The following is a 16,951-nucleotide window of genomic DNA, read 5'->3' as shown; positions in this document are numbered from 1 at the left end:
TGGCTAGGTTGTGATATTGTGGACCCTATGAATTAGTATAGGCACATTCCTACTGAATTGTCTTTTTTAGGAACACAAGACATTTTTGGTTGCTGCATTTGTTTCTTTGCTATAATGTAAAATTGGAAAACTCCTTTCCCGCTCATCATGATGCATGCGCACCATTTGTTAAGCATTATTACAACACGCTTTTATAATAGAAGGCCAACATAACACCAGTGAAATGTACAGTAGGTAGCCCTTTAAGATAAGCGTGGGGGTGATCAGGGCGGCTGAGCTGCCCAGATGTAAATACAAGCTGCAGATCCTGAGAGCCTGAGGCTCAGACAGAAAGCCCAAATTGTATTAAGGGACATTGTCCCTCACTCCCAGTATGCGTACCTAATCCTGTTTCAGCGATGTTCCATTACCTCAATTACTATCATCTCACCCAGAGGTGGACCCAGCCAAGGACACTACCGGAGAGCCAGCGAAGGGTGGAAGGAGAGGGGGGAGAGGCTGGGGGAAGGAGGGCTGTGACGGAGAGGGTCCTATGTAATACAAAAAACGAAGGGATATTAAATAATGCCACTGAGAGGAAGGATAGAGGGATATAATCAAGTGTTGGAGAGAATGCTCACCATAAAGGAGGACAAATATAGAATGTAGAGATATAAAAAACTTCAAAGACTGTCGAAGACGGGAGCCAAGACTTGGCCTCCATCTTCGTTTCCCAGCTGGTCGAAGAGGAATATAATGGTTGTGATCCAACTGGTTGACAGGACAGAAGGACTGAACAACACCGACTCTTTAATGAACACTTATAGGGGCCCAAAGTGCTTTTTGGGGTTGTCCTTTTTCTGTAGTGTGTTATACAGGTTTGTGTGCATGTAAAGGGTCTGCAAAGGCTAACATCCAAACGTTTCTCCACATTAAAGCATGTAGACGTGTCACAGTGACACTTAACGCTAATATGACAGGGTCAGTGTATTGGTACCAAGTTCTGTACATAGAATATTTTGTGTCTGGTGCTGGTACTTGTGGACTCTTGTAAATATGTCCTTGCAGCAGAAAACATACATTTGGCTTGAGTACTTCCGTCAGCTTCCACCATCTTTTAGGCTTTGTGAAGCAAAGAGAAACAAACAGAGATAAGAACAATCGACCTGCGCGTCGCATCCCTTTCTGCATCCTTTTCTGCATCCTTTTCTGCATCCTTTTCTACAGTGTTTCTTTCAGCTCCATCTGATCACATTTCCACACACACACACACACACACACACACACACACACACACACACACACGCACGCACGCACGCACGCACGCACGCACGCACGCACGCACGCACGCACGCACGCACACACACACACACACACACACACACACACACACACACACACACAGAAAGGTGTCGTGAAAGATGAGCCAAGCCTCCTTGCTGCCTCCCTCTCCCATCATGCACCACATTAGTGTCCAGCCAATGCCCTTGCCTTAATAGGGCTTAATGCCTGTGCTTGTCACTGCAGCATGGCTGGTATTGAGTTTGAGGACATTTGTAGAACTGAGCGTGTGTGTTCTCTGGAGTCTCACTAGTGGCTGCATGGCGTTGACATTTACCCTAGGTAAAGAACCGGATGCTATTATTTACCCCCCCCCACCCTCCCTCCTCTCTCCCCTCTTCCTCTTTCCCCTCTTATCATTCCTCCTGAATCCGAAACGGTAAAAAGTTGCAGCAGGAATTTGTCACCTCCGTCTAAAGTTAAAGCAGAGGGATTACTTCTCCTATCTAATCCCCTTCTATCCCTTTCTTTGACTCTATCTATCTTCATCTACCGTTCTCCATTCCGCTTTCTCACTTCATTTTTCTACCTCCCAGCGGTGGAGGGTTTGCCTAATGAAGTGGCTGATGGGAGTATATTACAGAGAGACAGAGTGGAGCGGTCGCCTACTCTAAAATCCATTAACCTTACAGTTTCAATCAGTGTGCAGACAAGTCTGAGCTACAAGTCAAAAAGGAGCGTATTAGATCAAGATTTTCCCTATTGAGCCTTGCACCTGTTTTTTCAATATTTTGCCCAGATCTTTGTCTGCAACTTTTGTTCTGTCACTCGGTGTTGTCATTGTGCTGTCAACACAAGCCTTATTTTAATCAGTCAGTTGATAGGATGTTCCTGGGTGAGGCACAGTGGGTTCAATCTGCCACACGATGGAATAAACTACCGGAATGAATGGACTTTATTATCAGAATCAGTCCAATGACAAACAGGGTTGGAACGGTAACTTTCAAAATATACAATTACCAGTCACATTTAAACACATGTAATCAGTAACCTAATATAAGTATGTCAATAGAAAAGTCTAAATAAATATCAATAAGATTTTGTATTTCTTATGTTTGCGGGATGTTATTTAGTGTTACAAATGTGTCATCTTAAATTCAGGCAGTACGTCTAACCTTAGTATATTGATCTTTATTCTTAAATGTATTTTAACATTGTTACTTTGCTAGTAACCCCCATAAAGAATGTAACAGTCATCTTTGAATGTCTATTTTTAATGTAACTAAAGGAACACAGTTCCCCTATTTTTTATATCCTGATTACGATTTGTATCCCGTTTACATGCTTGTTACTCCCCAAGCCTGGAGACATACTTGTTTGCTATTTTAAAAGACGAGTAAACCAATGCATCCCAACTGTTTTGGCTTCTTTACATATTGAAGCTGTTACCCTTTGTGAGCGTTAGCCCTTTGTGCTAAGGTCCTATTTTACTAAACCATGCTCACGTTCAACTAAGGGAGGGCTCCTATACTATTTTTAGGGAGTCTCTCAAACTATTTTGTCAGCAAAGTACAATAACAATACATTTATTACGGTGTTCCCGGCTGGTTCCTTCGGCTGTCTATAATACCAACTTATTTGGATATTTTGCAAATCCTAAATTTGCCTCTATATCCAGAAAATCATTTTGATTTGGTGCAGTTATGATTTGACATCCTGCAGCACTAAACTGAAATCCTTTCCAAATCAATACTATGCCACTATATCAACTAAATCAGGTTTTTTATCAGAGGGATGTTGTGATATAAAGCCCTCTATATATGTCGTTGAACATTTGTGTGTACGAGAATGCAAATATCCTTGATTGTAACCTTGGTGACAGAGTCAAAACTAATGTTTGCAATGTCATTCCTTTAAAGCAAGAGACAAGCAGATCACAATATAGGTAAAGGACTGCCCCCATGCTGTATGATGGCTCCTATATGCAATGTCTAATGAAAGGATTATTTATATCCCGAAAAGTGGAAATGGTGCAGTGTTATTGTCAATACTGTCAGTATCCCTGCCTGGAGGGAGAACAACAAAAAGAATAACTAAATGAAGCCTCCCTGGTCCTAATGATGCAAATGACATGCAGGGTAGATCCAATGCAGGTGGCCACAATTAGTGCTAATTTGTGCCAATTTTAATGATCCATAATTTAGCCAAAGTGTTGGTCATGTGGGATAAGTGTGTGTGTGCAAAAAGAAAGACGGAACGGATGGTCAAAAAGATGAAGGAGGATAATGAAAGAAAGGGAAGCGTGTACACTTCCACACTGAAAGGCATACACAGATAGAAGCTGCTCTCCACACTCGAGCACATTGCCATCCCTGAGATCGCTATAAACACCATGTGCAAGCACACCGATGTTCCATTTTCAAATACTATACACGTCGAGTCCCTTTTTTCATGACCACCGCTTTGACTCTTTCTTTCTGTCTATCAGATAGATCGCAGTTTGCGGATTTATAAAAGCTTCCATGTAAAACCACTGCTAATTTATCACATGTGTCCTGCGGATTACTCGTGACGAGTAAGTGATTTGTCCTGTTTTGTTTGTTTTTGCACCCCACCTTACCTGTTTGCATAATAGTTGGATGATTTGTAATTTTTACATCACAAACAAAAATACTTTTGCACATTAAAAATCATCTAAGGTAATTAGCATGAATGTTACGACACTTAAATTGACACCTGTTTATTTATTCAGATGTTGCAGTAAAACACAGCCTGCCTCCATTTATTACATAATGCAATTTGGAAGTATTATTTCTGGACTCTTTTTTTATGATGTTTTTAAAAATTTGTATTTATATTTTATAATTGCTGTCAGTGTCATCTAGGGTTTACTAGGTATGTAGAGAATATTTGTATTAGGTTTTTCTTTCTTCTTCCATGTAGCCTTTTTTCCATTTATGGTCACACAAATTGTACAAGGCCTTTACTTTTGACATGGCTTCATTTGGTAATGATGATCCCTGGTAATTACTAAACCTTGAACTCAAGTGTAGATCCATGTTTGTCTTCATGTTTGTTTGTGTGTCTCTTGTTAGCTTAAACATGTGCCCGCATTGCACTGTGCTTACAGTGGAAGGCTGCGAATGGCAGCGACTGGGTTTTGCCTGTCATCTTATCTTGTAAATGAGCTAATGGCTGTTCGTTCGGTCCCCTTAATGAGATCACACATGCACTGCGGGTCCCGCCACAGGTCAGCATCGCGGAGGCCATTCAAAGGCAATTATTGTTTTAAATGTTGCTTGTGTTGTCGTCTGAAAGCGACTCTCTCCGCTTCAGTGAGGGAAGAAACGTTGAGCCTGACTGGAGGGGTTATTTTTCCTCTCCGGGTTGGAGACAAATGTTTTAACACTCCTACTGTTTTACTTTCCTGAGGCGGCTGAGTGTTCTGTTCTGCCTGAATGGGGAGTGTGTTTATGTGTCCTTGTCTCTGGGCTGATCAGCGTTTAGTATAAACCCTATATATGACAGAATACTGTGAAAACATGAATACATTTGCATCCATTTGATCATTTTGTTGCCAGAATACAAAATCATATTTTAATTTATGTACTGATTCCTTTGTGTTAAACCTTGAAATAAAACCCACCATATCCAAATAAATCACCACATAGGTGCTATATTGGAAAAGCATGTTTGCCAGATATCCTTTTTTGGATTAATGCTTTTGATACAGAAAGGAAGCAATATGTATGGCTCTAAATTATTCTCCTGTTGTCTCTACTCCAAGGGAGTGCATGTGTTTGTCAGCGAGCCTCTGTGTTGGCAGATCAGTGGGAAGTGGTAGTCTGCCGGGAAAGCCCTGTTTCTTTGTTCTCCTGCTGACAATGAAGGACTCACAGTCAGTCTAAAGGGAAGAATTATGTCCCAGAGCAGTCTGGGAGAAGCACAAGTGCACACATACTCACACACAACAACACACACTACTTCTCACATGCTACTCATGTGGGGCATGACCTCAATAACAGCTACTGTTGTGTTTGGAAAGCCCTCAACACCATGTGCCGACCACTTTTAAAAACAGTAACAGTTGGGCCTTAGGTCCAAATAAAAAATGGATTCAGCCAAGTTGAAGAGACTTGTCTTTCCTGGATTGAGATGAACAACAATGCAGGATTTTAAAATACTAAAATGTTTAAATTATTAAAGTCTTTACAACTCACCACACTACTATCTAAGATTGTATAGTAATGAATAGAATACCTTTATTGTCATCACACATCAGTGTAACGAAATGCAGTTGGCATCTCTCACTGCAGTACATAAATAAGAACACATCCATAAAAGCAGTGATAAAGCAGAGGAAGCAGCAATCAGGTTCATCACTTTACCAGAATGTTAAAATACATTTTTAAAGATTATTCAATAAAGAAAAGCTACAATGTTTAAATATACATAGTTGCTAAAAATATATGTTTGATACTTAATAAATATACAAATAAATAACATATTTTTGGCTGCATTTTTGGCTGCAGTCTGTGATGGGAGGTAGTGTGTTTGTAATTTAAAGTAAAATGCTTCAATCTGGTGCACTTTAAGCAGAATTACTAGAGACTAGATCTAGGGGGTACAACTCTAAACACCCATATGAAAAAGATCGGTTTACATTTTAATAATTAAATAAGTATGTGAGCATAACCAATAACCTGCCATAGCCAATAACAAATACATGTAACGTATTTTATGTTTGTTGTTCATTCATATCTTATTTTACTATTTTATTTATGCATATTTTTTGTATCTCCAGTTTAAAACGATATGTCTGGTTTACTGTCCTATAGTATACATTGAAATGATTTCAAACCTGTTTTATCCCAATAATTATAAAGGAGTGCCTTTAAATATGTGTTTACATAAATTGTGATCAAAACGTTTGAGACCCACTGAGATAACTTAGACTAAAGTGAACTATCGAAACACTCAGAGTCCTTTACCTCACTGAGCTGTAGTTATCAGCCTCAGTCTGACTGGAGATGACTCTCCTCCACATTATTGTAGAAACATCTTCTTCTTCCGTCAGAGCAGCTAGCACCAGATGCTAATAACAACAGCGCCCTCCCTTTCTCCCTCGCTCGCTCGCACTTTGGCTGTGAGCTGCGGGTGCCAGATAAGCCAACATCCCCCATTTTCATCACTTGCAGCGCCCATCGTACAGGGCAAATGAAAAGTGTAACCGGGATGAAAAGGGTGTTACATTTACTTAATTATGAATGTTGTTACATCAAGGCCGAAAATTAGGATGAGCACCAACGGTCAAAACATTTTTGTTTCCTCCCAGAGCTGTCAGCGCAGCGCCTCCCAGATCTGGCACCCTAGGCGAACATCTATAACGCCAGTGCGATGGGCCGGCCCTGGTCTCAGGTTACACTGTAGGAAGTGTAGGTACAACGCTACATTTCCCGCCTCGCCGCAGTCATGCAGTAGGCTACGGAGAGCGGCGAGAAACATTTCCTCAGGCATCGAAAAGCGGAACCGAAATTCACATTTCTAAATGATGCCGTTGGAATCGAAATGTTGGAACCGGTTCCGAACCAGAACCGGTTCTCGGTACCCAACCCTAGTGGCCGGGGTGTGTGATATCTCTGATGATACTGCTGGCTTTTTTCTGCAGTCGACTTTTGTAGATGTTGTCAAGGTTGGGCAGCTCAGTCCCAACGATGCGCTGAGCAGCCTTCACCACCCGTTGCAGGTCCTTCCACTCTGCAGCTGTGCAGCTGGTGTACCACACAGTTATGCAGCTGGTCAGGGTGCTTTCAATAGTCGACCGATAGAAGTTTACCAGCAGTTTTTGTGGAAGCCTGGCCTGTCTCAGTTTCCTCAGGAAAAACAGTCTCTGCTGTGCCTTTTTCACCAGGTTCGAGGTGTTTGAGGTCCATGTTAAATTATTGGAGATGTTGACTCCAAGGAACCGTAGGTCCTTCACGCTCTCCACTGCTTCTCCATGGATGTGGAGATGACTTCCTTTTTTGTCCTCCTGAAATCAACAATGGGCTCCTTAGTCTCCTTATTGTTGTAATAAGACCGACTACTGTGGTGTTGTCTGCAAATTTGACTATGGAGTTGGAGGTGTGGATGGGGGTGCAGTCGTTGTGTGAAGAGCATGGGGCTAAGCACACAACCTTGTGGGGTTCCTGTGTTTAGTATAAGGGGGGATGATAGGTGCTTACCGACTCTGACTTGCTGTGGTCTGTCAGTCAGGAAGTCCATGACCCACGAGCAAAGTGAAGAGCCAAAGGCAAGAATATTCAGTTTGCTAACCAGTTTGTGGGGCATGACATCCACAAATAGTATCCTCACATAACTGCCTGGTAATTCCAGATGTGTCAGAGAGGGGTGGAGGGCTGATTTGATGGCGTCTTCTGTGGAGCGCTTTGGCCTGTAGGCAAACTGATGCTTGTCAAGGTCAGGTGGGATGATTGTTCTGATATGGGAAAGCATCAGTGTCTCAAAGTTAAGTTAATGATGTCAACGTGCCTAACCCAATTCTTTCTTCTCTTCCACCACAGGTAAGGAGGAACCGACCACCTATACCTGCACTACGTGTAAGCATTCGTACGGAAGCGCCTGGTTCCTGCTGCAGCATGCCCAGAACTCCCATGGCTTCCGCATCTACCTGGAAAGTGAACACGGTAGCCCTCTCATCCCACGCATGGGCGGGCCATCCTCCCTGGGCGGGGGCGCGGACTGCTCTTCTCAGCCTCCTCTCCACGGCCTCCATCTGCCTCTTGATGCGAGCCCGTTCAACCTCCTCCGCATGCCTGGCTCGGGCTCAGGTGGAAGGGACAGCATCGGACTAGGGGGTGGACTCGGGGCCCTCGGCGCTGCTGGTGGGGGCCATCATCAGCGTTTCCCTCCCACCCCACCCCTCTTCAGCCCCCCTCCAAGGAACCACATGGACCCCCACCACCTGAGCCCAGAGGACCTGGCGCTGGCAGCCCACCATCCGAGTGCCTTTGACAGGGTGCTGCGCCTCAATCCCCCTCTGCCCCTGGACCCCCCTCCGACAATGGACTTCTCGCGGAGGCTACGTGAGCTGGCAGGCAACAATTCAGGGTCCACTCCACCGCTATCCCCCAGCCGCCCCAGCCCCATGCAACGCTTGCTCCAGCCATTCCAGACAGGAGGGGGAAACGGAAGTGGAGGAGGTACAGGGGGCAGTAAACCTCCATATATTGCCACCCCACCCCTTCTTCCAGGCACCATGCAGTCACCCGTGGGTTCCCAGACCACTCCTACTACCCCTCTACCCTCAGCAGGTGTGACACCCTCCTCTACCACCCCCTTAAAATCGAAGTGTTGTGAGTTTTGTGGCAAGGCCTTCAAATTTCAGAGTAATCTAATAGTGCACCGTCGCAGCCACACCGGAGAGAAGCCGTACAAATGCCACCTGTGCGATCACGCTTGTACACAGGCCAGCAAACTCAAACGCCACATGAAGACACATATGCACAAATCTTCCTCGCCAAACACAGGCAAGTCAGAAGACGGTCTGTCTACAGCCTCCTCCCCGGAGCCTGGCACCAGCAATCATTTGGGCAGTGCAAGCAATGCCCTTAAGTCGGTTGTGGCCAAGCTGAAAAGCGAGAACAACCGCAGGCGACGTGAAAATGGGGAGGAGGAGGAAGAAGAGGAGGAAGAAGAAGAGGAGGAGGAGGAAGAGGAAGAGGAGGAGGAGGAAGAGGAAGTAGAGGAGGAAGAAGAGCCGAAAGAAGAGAGGGCGGTCAGGAGAAACAACAACAGCTTTCCCTTTCCTCTGAACCTTGAAACGCCAAGACAGCTTGAAAACAATGGTGGTATAGGAAGCCGACTTGGAGGAGTTCCTGATGAGGGGCTGATCCCCCGGTCACTGCCTGAGGTGATGCAGGGGATGGGCCTGGCCGCTAGCATGCATCACTTCAGCGAAGCCCTCAGTGCACATAAAAGAAATACCGTGGCCCAGGAGAACCACCTGCACAACCACCTAAACCAAGACCATCACCACAATCGGGCGATGTGTGATGGGGACTCGGTATTAGAGAACGATCGTGGGGAGGAGGGTTCTGTCTCAACAGTGAACGGGCGGGGAGCATCCCCTAATGAATCTGCCTCTGTCGGCCTCTCTAAAAAACTTCTTCTGGGCAGCCCCAGTCCACTAAGTCCTTTTACCAAACGCATCAAGCTTGAAAAAGAATTTGACCTGCCCACCCCCACAATCCCAAACACTGAGAACGTCTACTCCCAGTGGTTGGCTGGCTACGCCGCCTCGCGTCAACTCAAGGACCCTTTCCTGAACTTTGGGGATTCCAGACAATCGCCCTTCGCCTCTTCGTCTGAGCATTCTTCGGAGAATGGCAGTTTGCGTTTCTCAACCCCTCCGGGGGAACTGGACGGTGTGTCAGGCCGCAGTGGTACATGTAGTGGGGGCAGCACACCACACCTTGGACGGCCCAACTCCAAGGACGGCCGCAGGAGTGATACTTGCGAGTATTGTGGCAAGGTGTTCAAGAACTGCAGTAACCTGACAGTGCACCGGCGCAGCCACACAGGGGAGAGACCGTACAAGTGTGAAATGTGCAACTATGCTTGTGCCCAGAGCTCCAAACTTACTCGCCACATGAAGACCCACGGTCAGGTGGGCAAAGACGTGTACAAGTGTGAAATTTGTAAGATGCCCTTCAGTGTCTACAGCACTTTGGAGAAACACATGAAAAAATGGCACAGTGACCGCCCTTGTAGTACCGAAATAAAGTCAGAGTAGAAGGCCGAACTATGGAACCTTTTCCCCGCAGCAATGTCCGCCATTAGTCCCCTGTTTATTCCCAGACCCTTGTAGATTTACCCAATCCCTAACACTCCACTTTCACCAGTCTGGTGGAAGATTAAGACCATGTGCTCTGCACCAGCACACCCCGTTTCCATTACCCATTGAATGCATGATCTGTATCGGGGCAATACTCTTGCATTGACGCAAAACTTCGAGCCTTTCTCTTGTGCAATAATTTACATGTTGTGTACTATTTTCTTTTTTGAGTTTTCCTTCTCCATTTTTAAGAATTAGTCGGCATGCATAGTATGTTTTTGCTAATCAAAAAAAGAAAATAACTTGTCCCTGGTTGGTTAGTTGTTAAGTAAATGTGTTGCTGTTTTTCTCTTGTTCTGTTTTTTTTCTTTTTATTCTTCAAAAAGAGAAAAGACAAGAAAGATACATCCATGCTGCATACATTCTGTGACACATATCATGTACAGTTTTGTTTCGTAACATGGAAAGAAAACAGTCTGTGACTTGACCCTACTCTTACAACCCTGGAAATGCACTCATCCTGATCTTTCTAAAAGACGGAATGTTCACACAGGGTTAAAAAATAAGAAAAATCATACATTGGCTGGATGACTAAACTGAGAGTAACGATAGCCTTCAAATTTCTTTCAAAAAGACAAAGGGTGCGCTAACAATTCAATTTGTACTATCATTTAATAGAGTAAGAAAGAGTGCCTTTGATATCTCAACACTGCATTGGCCATAATCTTATCTGGTATAAGTTTAGGGTCACGTTAGATCAAGCTAAAAGGTTTAAGCCACCCAGGATAGGTTCTTGCATCAAGCACCTGACTGCTGAAATGGACTGTGACGACTCATCTGAGAGTTCTCGTTAATCATCATTTAGCTACCTATTACATGTTCAATAGGTTATCTTTAATATGTGGATTTCATTGCAAGCATGGTACAAGCAGTATTATGTATATCTGAATTGTTTGTTGTTTTGTTCCGGTGAGGAGGTACTTTTGAGATAAAGGTAATCTGTAACGTACAATCCTGAACTTGAGGGATACGGCGCATGGCTGAGAAACGTTGAGTATCCGCATTAGCACAAACCTCCAAGACGCTGTTTTTGCTAGGAACAATGCATAAAGTAATATATGAGCTCCAAGACAGGCTAACTTTATTCCAGAGCATTGAAATAACTACAAGCTAGACAGACAGAAAGCTACACAGAACTTCAAAATTCCTTACATTCTATTATCAAAACAGGGTCATTAGCTAAGAATCGCAGAAAAAAGAACGAAAGAATTTCAAAAAATATCTGTACTCCAGGGCTCTTGAAAAGAGTGAATGCGATAATTGTAATCAGTATGCAGAGGCTAATGCAGGGCACTTTTTTTGTTTGCTGTTGCTTTTCAAACCCGAAAGGAGATTTTGTTATACCCTTGTTGAGTTTCACGCAAGCTTCTCATAGTATGGCACTTGCTACTCTGCCTGACATGCGTTTTCCAACACTGATGCAATGTTGGTACATGGGTTGAGTCTAAAAAAGCTAGATTTTCATTTGTAGGACATGAAATGCACTATTTCAATTTCCCAGTTTACAAGTTTATGCTAAAGGGGAAAACTTTGTTGATATGCTGTCAAATGACGAGGGTCCCATTGTTAAACGCAGTAATCTATGAGATGCATAATCTATTGCCAGCAACTCCGCCCTCATGAACCTTGACTTCTGTACCCTTGCCGTTTCACCTTTGACCATTCGTCAATTTGTTTCCACTTGAAACACCAGTGCTTTGCCTGGGCTGAACATGTATCCTGCCTGCAAGGTCTGTAAATTAAAAGGTTTGTTACACAAATAACCAGGGCTCTTACATGAACGGCTCTGATTAAAAAAATGTTAAGGTGTTGTAACTTTGTAGTCAACCACACCTGTATAATCTGTAGACCTTGCCGACTAGACACTCAAATCTTGTTGCTGACACTGCAAGAATCCGTTTTTGTACAAATCTTCCTTTAATTATAGGTATAAAAAATTAACGTTTTAGGCAAATTACACTTCACTATCTTTTAGGGGGAAACTGTATTTAAGTTTTTTTGTCGTTTCTCTTTTCCTCAGCGTCTTGGTGGTGTTCAAGACTCCGATCACAGTATATATGAAATGATAAAAAAAAGGAGAAAAAAAAACAAACAAAAAAAAATCCTGTGATGGTTTTTGTATTTTATTTTGCCTTGGCTCTTCACAGCTCTTCAGGTTGAAATACAATCTGCATTGGGGAAAGGATTAAGATTATATATGAATATATAATAAAGAACTTAAAATATAGGAAAATGCACACTCATGTCGATTCCTATGCTTAAACACATTTATGGTCTACTTTTTCTGTATTTCTAGAATTGTATTTGAATTCAATGTTCACTTAGAGTAGGCACTATAGTATTTATATTGAGGCTCGTATTTTTAACTGTTGCTTGTTCTCTCTAAAAGGTATTTACCATACCTTTTTTGGTAGTGGAAAAAAAATCCCAAGCTGCCACGGTATATTTTTTTAATTTGGCAGGATAATATAGTGCGAATTATTTGTATGTTTAAAGAAATAAAAGGAAAAAAACCCATAAAAAGCAGCTAAAGTATGTGGCATTGGGAGGCATCACAGGCCATCAGATGGCCGCCGCTCTGTTTCCTTTCCACAGAGGTGGTTGTACATATCTTCTTTGGGTTTTGTTTGGGACTTCCTTCCCCCCCCCCCCCCCGCCATTCTTGTATGCAGTAATACAAGCTGACGTTGGCCTGTTCTGTTGTGTGCTTCTGTCTCTCTCACCCCCTCCCACCTGGCTACATTCCAACATCAAGAGAGGAAAAAAAAAGTTTAAAAACACTTCATATGCAGTACATGGATTACGAAAAAATCGTCAAAATAAATACATTTAAAAAGAAATTAAATGTTTTGCAGTTTTTTTTCATTGCCAAATACTAAATGGTGCTTTATATTTAGATTGGGTATAATTTCATATGCAAAGCATATTTGAAAAATGACCTGGGGGGCGTGGAGAAGCCTGCTTGAGTTGAGACTTTTTTGTAAATGGCAATGCGGAATATTTTGGTATCAGCCTTTTCTATTCCTATTCTGAGAGCTGTTTGTTGTCACTTGAACTTGAACTTTATCTTTTAATACGGGAGTTACTATTTATTATTATTATTTATTTTATGCTCTGTTCAAAACAGAGACATGGAATGGATGATTATTTTTGGTTTATTTTTATTTGATATTTGATTATAATATAATTTGTTTTCTTTTTGTAATGGTGGCCCATGGTCATTGGACAAACCTAGCTCTTACATTTCTGTTGTACATTTTTGGGGTCTCTGTTCAGTTGTATTGGGAAAACCATTGTCTGTGTTTTCTGGCAGATGTCTGCATTATCCTGTTCACACGCCCATTTTGTCCCTTTATCGAAAAACAATTAATAAAAAAAATGAAAGTAAAATGGCACTTGTCGCTTATCTCCACTGTGTGTTGTATGTGTGTGTGTGTGTGTGTGTGTGTGTGTGTGTGTGTGTGTGTGTGTGTGTGTGTGTGTGTATATGTGTGTGTGCATAAGTATGTGTGTGATTACCACATTCCCAACCCCATTGGTATCGTTAACCTTTTGAGATATTACCAAAAGTGATTTTTAAAAAAAAATCTGAATCCTGGGAAAAAAAGGAAGAATTCTGAGGAAAATTATTCTTTCCTTTTTCTGAAAATGTCAATATTTTGAGAAGTTAGCATTTTAAGAATAAAGTCAAAGTTTAGGGAAAAAATTCAGAATGTTGTGAAAAATGTCTGGATTTTTATATTAAAGTCAAAACTTTTGAAAAATGTCAGGATTCTAAGAAAGAAGTCAGAATTCTGACTTCAATAATTCTGACTTTTTTTTGCTGAAAATATCCGGAATTCTGATATTAAAGTCAGAATTCTAATCAGATAATTTTGACTTAATTCTAATTTTCCTGAATTTAATATCAGAATAAATTTTTTTTTTTTTTTCGTAAAATCTTGAAAATAAATCCAATGTGGCCCTAATCCTCTTCCTTATTTCTTAGAAATATAATGCATTTTTCTTTTTCAAGGGTTCTCATGTAAATGTATATTTAGCATTAATCACTCCAAATGGAAGAGTTCTCATAAGTCAGCATTAGCAGACAGATGTTCAGCGCAGTGTCTTGCACTAGCTTGTACCCAATGAACTCAGCCCTCCATCACCAACCTCACTAGCCTATGGCACTGTACTATATGTACTTTATGACTTTCTATACATGTGTGCGAACTGTCATTGTCTTGCCCAGGAGGGATGGGGGCGGGGGTTCAACAAGTGGATATACCACTGCATTAAAACATCCACAACTCCTGACACCTGCATGTCTGCAGTGTCATACTACCTGTTGGTCTAGACAGCCCAACTGGTTTTAGTGCATGTGTGTATAAAGTACACGTGTAAGTAAGTGCCTCACACCATATTCATTTAGTTAGCACGCTATCTCGACGCACATACTGTATGTGCACTATGCATGTCACTCCTCAAAGTACAGTACGGTATATTTTGCTGATAACAACTGTTCCCTATGTGCCTTTTAACCTCAGCCACACACACACACACACACACACACACACACACACACACACACACACACACACACACACACACACACACACACACACACACACACACACACACACACACACACACACACACACACACACACACACACACACACACACACGCGCGCGTACGCACACACACACACACACACACACACACACACACACACACACACACACACACACCACACACACACACACACACACACACACACACACACACACACACACACCCACACACACACACACACACACACACACACACACACACACACACACACACACACACACACACACACACACACACACACACACACACACACACACACACACACACACACACACACACACACACACACACACACACACACACACACACACACACAGGGCAGATGTGTGTAGATCCTTTCAAAGGGTTAACCCACACAAGGCTCCTGGACCTGATGGCATCCCTGGCCGTGTTCTCAGGGTGTGTGCAGGTCAGCTGGCAGAGGTGTTCACAGACATCTTCAACAGGTCCCTGCTGCAGTCTGTTGTCCCCACATGTTTTAAACATTCCACCATCGTTCCTGTCCCCAAACAAACAATAATCACCAGCCTCAATCACTGCCGCCCAGTAGCACTCACCTTCATCATTAGGAAGTGCTTTGAGCGGTTAGTCAAAACCTTCATCACCTCCTCCCTCCCTGACTCTCTGGACCCCCTGCAGTTTGCCTACAGAGCAAACAGGTCCACAGACGACGCCATAGCCCACACCATCCACACTGCCCTCTCACACCTGGACCAGAGGATCACATATGTGAGAATGCTGTTCATTGATTACAGTTCAGCCTTCAATACCATTGTGCCCTCCAAGCTGGCCATCAAGCTCAGAGACCTCGGGCTCAACAGCGCCGTCTGTGATCTGGCCGATGACGGTCGTGTAGTCAGCAAACTTCACAATGGTGTTGGAGCTGGAGTAGAGGAGAGGGCTACGCACGCAGCCTTGAGGGGCACCGGTGTTGAGGATCAGGGTGGAGGATGTGATGTTTCCCACCCGCACTGCCTGGGGTCTGCCCTTCAGGAAGTTCAGGATCCTGTCACAGAGGGCGCTGTTGAGCCCGAGGTCTCTGAACTTGATGGCCAGCTTGGAGGGCACAATGGTATTGAATGCTGAACTGTAATCAATTAACAGCATTCTCACATATGTGTTCCTCCGACGAGACGGCGTACAGAGAGGAGGTCGGAAAACTGACATCTTGGTGCCAGGATAACAACCTCCATCTCAACATCAGCAAAACAAAGGAGCTGATTGTGGATTACAGGAAGCAGCAGGGAGAGGGACACGCCCCCATCGCCATCAATGGGACTACGGTGGAGAGAGTCAGCAGCTTCAGATTCCTTGGGGTCCACATCACTGAGGACCTGACAAGGACTCTTCACACCACCATCACCAAGAAAGCTCGACAGCGGCTCTTCTTCCTCCGCAGGCTGAGGAGGTTCAATATGGACTCCAGGATACTCTGCAACTTCTACAGCTGCACCATAGAGAGTATCCTGACTGGCTGCATCACGGCCTGGTACGGCAGCTGCACCGCCCTCAACCGTAAGGCTTTACAGAGGGTGGTGAAAACTGCACAGAACATCACCAGGACGGAGCTGCCATCCATGGAGGACCTTTACTCCCAGCGGCTCAGGAAGAAATCCCTCCGGATTCAGTGTTCCCCCTAGGATAGAGTCATAGCAGCGGTGCTAAGGCACGTGGGCCCATCATTTTTGAGTGTGTGCACGTGTGAAGTGCGCCCCGCCAATTTGTTTCTATGTGTCTGCCAGCACAAGAAAGGCTCTTGAGGCCTAGTACCTAGCCAATTTGCTGCCCTAGGCAAGATTTTATAAAGAATAAATGAAAAATCTCTACAACAGACAAATACACTACAAAAACAGAAACGTATTGACATAGGTAATATACATCAAAATGGCTTCAAATGTATTCAGTATTGTATGACATTTTTTTGAACATTTTAAAGTAAAATGCTTCAATCTGGTGCACATTGAGCACACAATTACTAGAGACTAGATCTAGGGGGTACAACTCTAAAACACCCATATGAAAAAGATCGGTTTACATTTTAATAATCAAATAAGTATGTGAACATAACCAATAACCTACCATAGCCAATAACAAATACATGTAACTTATTTTATTTTTGTTGTTCATTTATATCTTATTTTACCTAGTTAACATTTATTAATTTATGCATATTTTTGTATC

At 43.2% G+C, this 16,951-nt stretch overlaps 1 protein-coding gene across 1 annotated transcript in view; it reads left to right on the top strand.

The window, feature by feature from the left end:
* Positions 1 to 13,529, top strand: part of bcl11aa (BCL11 transcription factor A a) — a 43,287-nt gene extending 29,758 nt beyond the window's left edge. Inside the window, 1 exon segment of the mRNA XM_034101424.2 lies at positions 7,824 to 13,529. Coding sequence (XP_033957315.1) covers positions 7,824 to 10,054 — 2,231 coding nt within the window. The 3' untranslated portion in view covers positions 10,055 to 13,529.
* The last annotated feature ends 3,422 nt before the right edge of the window (positions 13,530 to 16,951 follow it).

Source organism: Pseudochaenichthys georgianus, chromosome 15 (assembly GCF_902827115.2).
Source record: "Pseudochaenichthys georgianus chromosome 15, fPseGeo1.2, whole genome shotgun sequence".
NCBI lineage: Eukaryota > Metazoa > Chordata > Actinopteri > Perciformes > Channichthyidae > Pseudochaenichthys > Pseudochaenichthys georgianus.
Note: the sequence above shows the minus strand (reverse complement) of the source record. Positions and strands in the feature narration are given on the sequence as shown.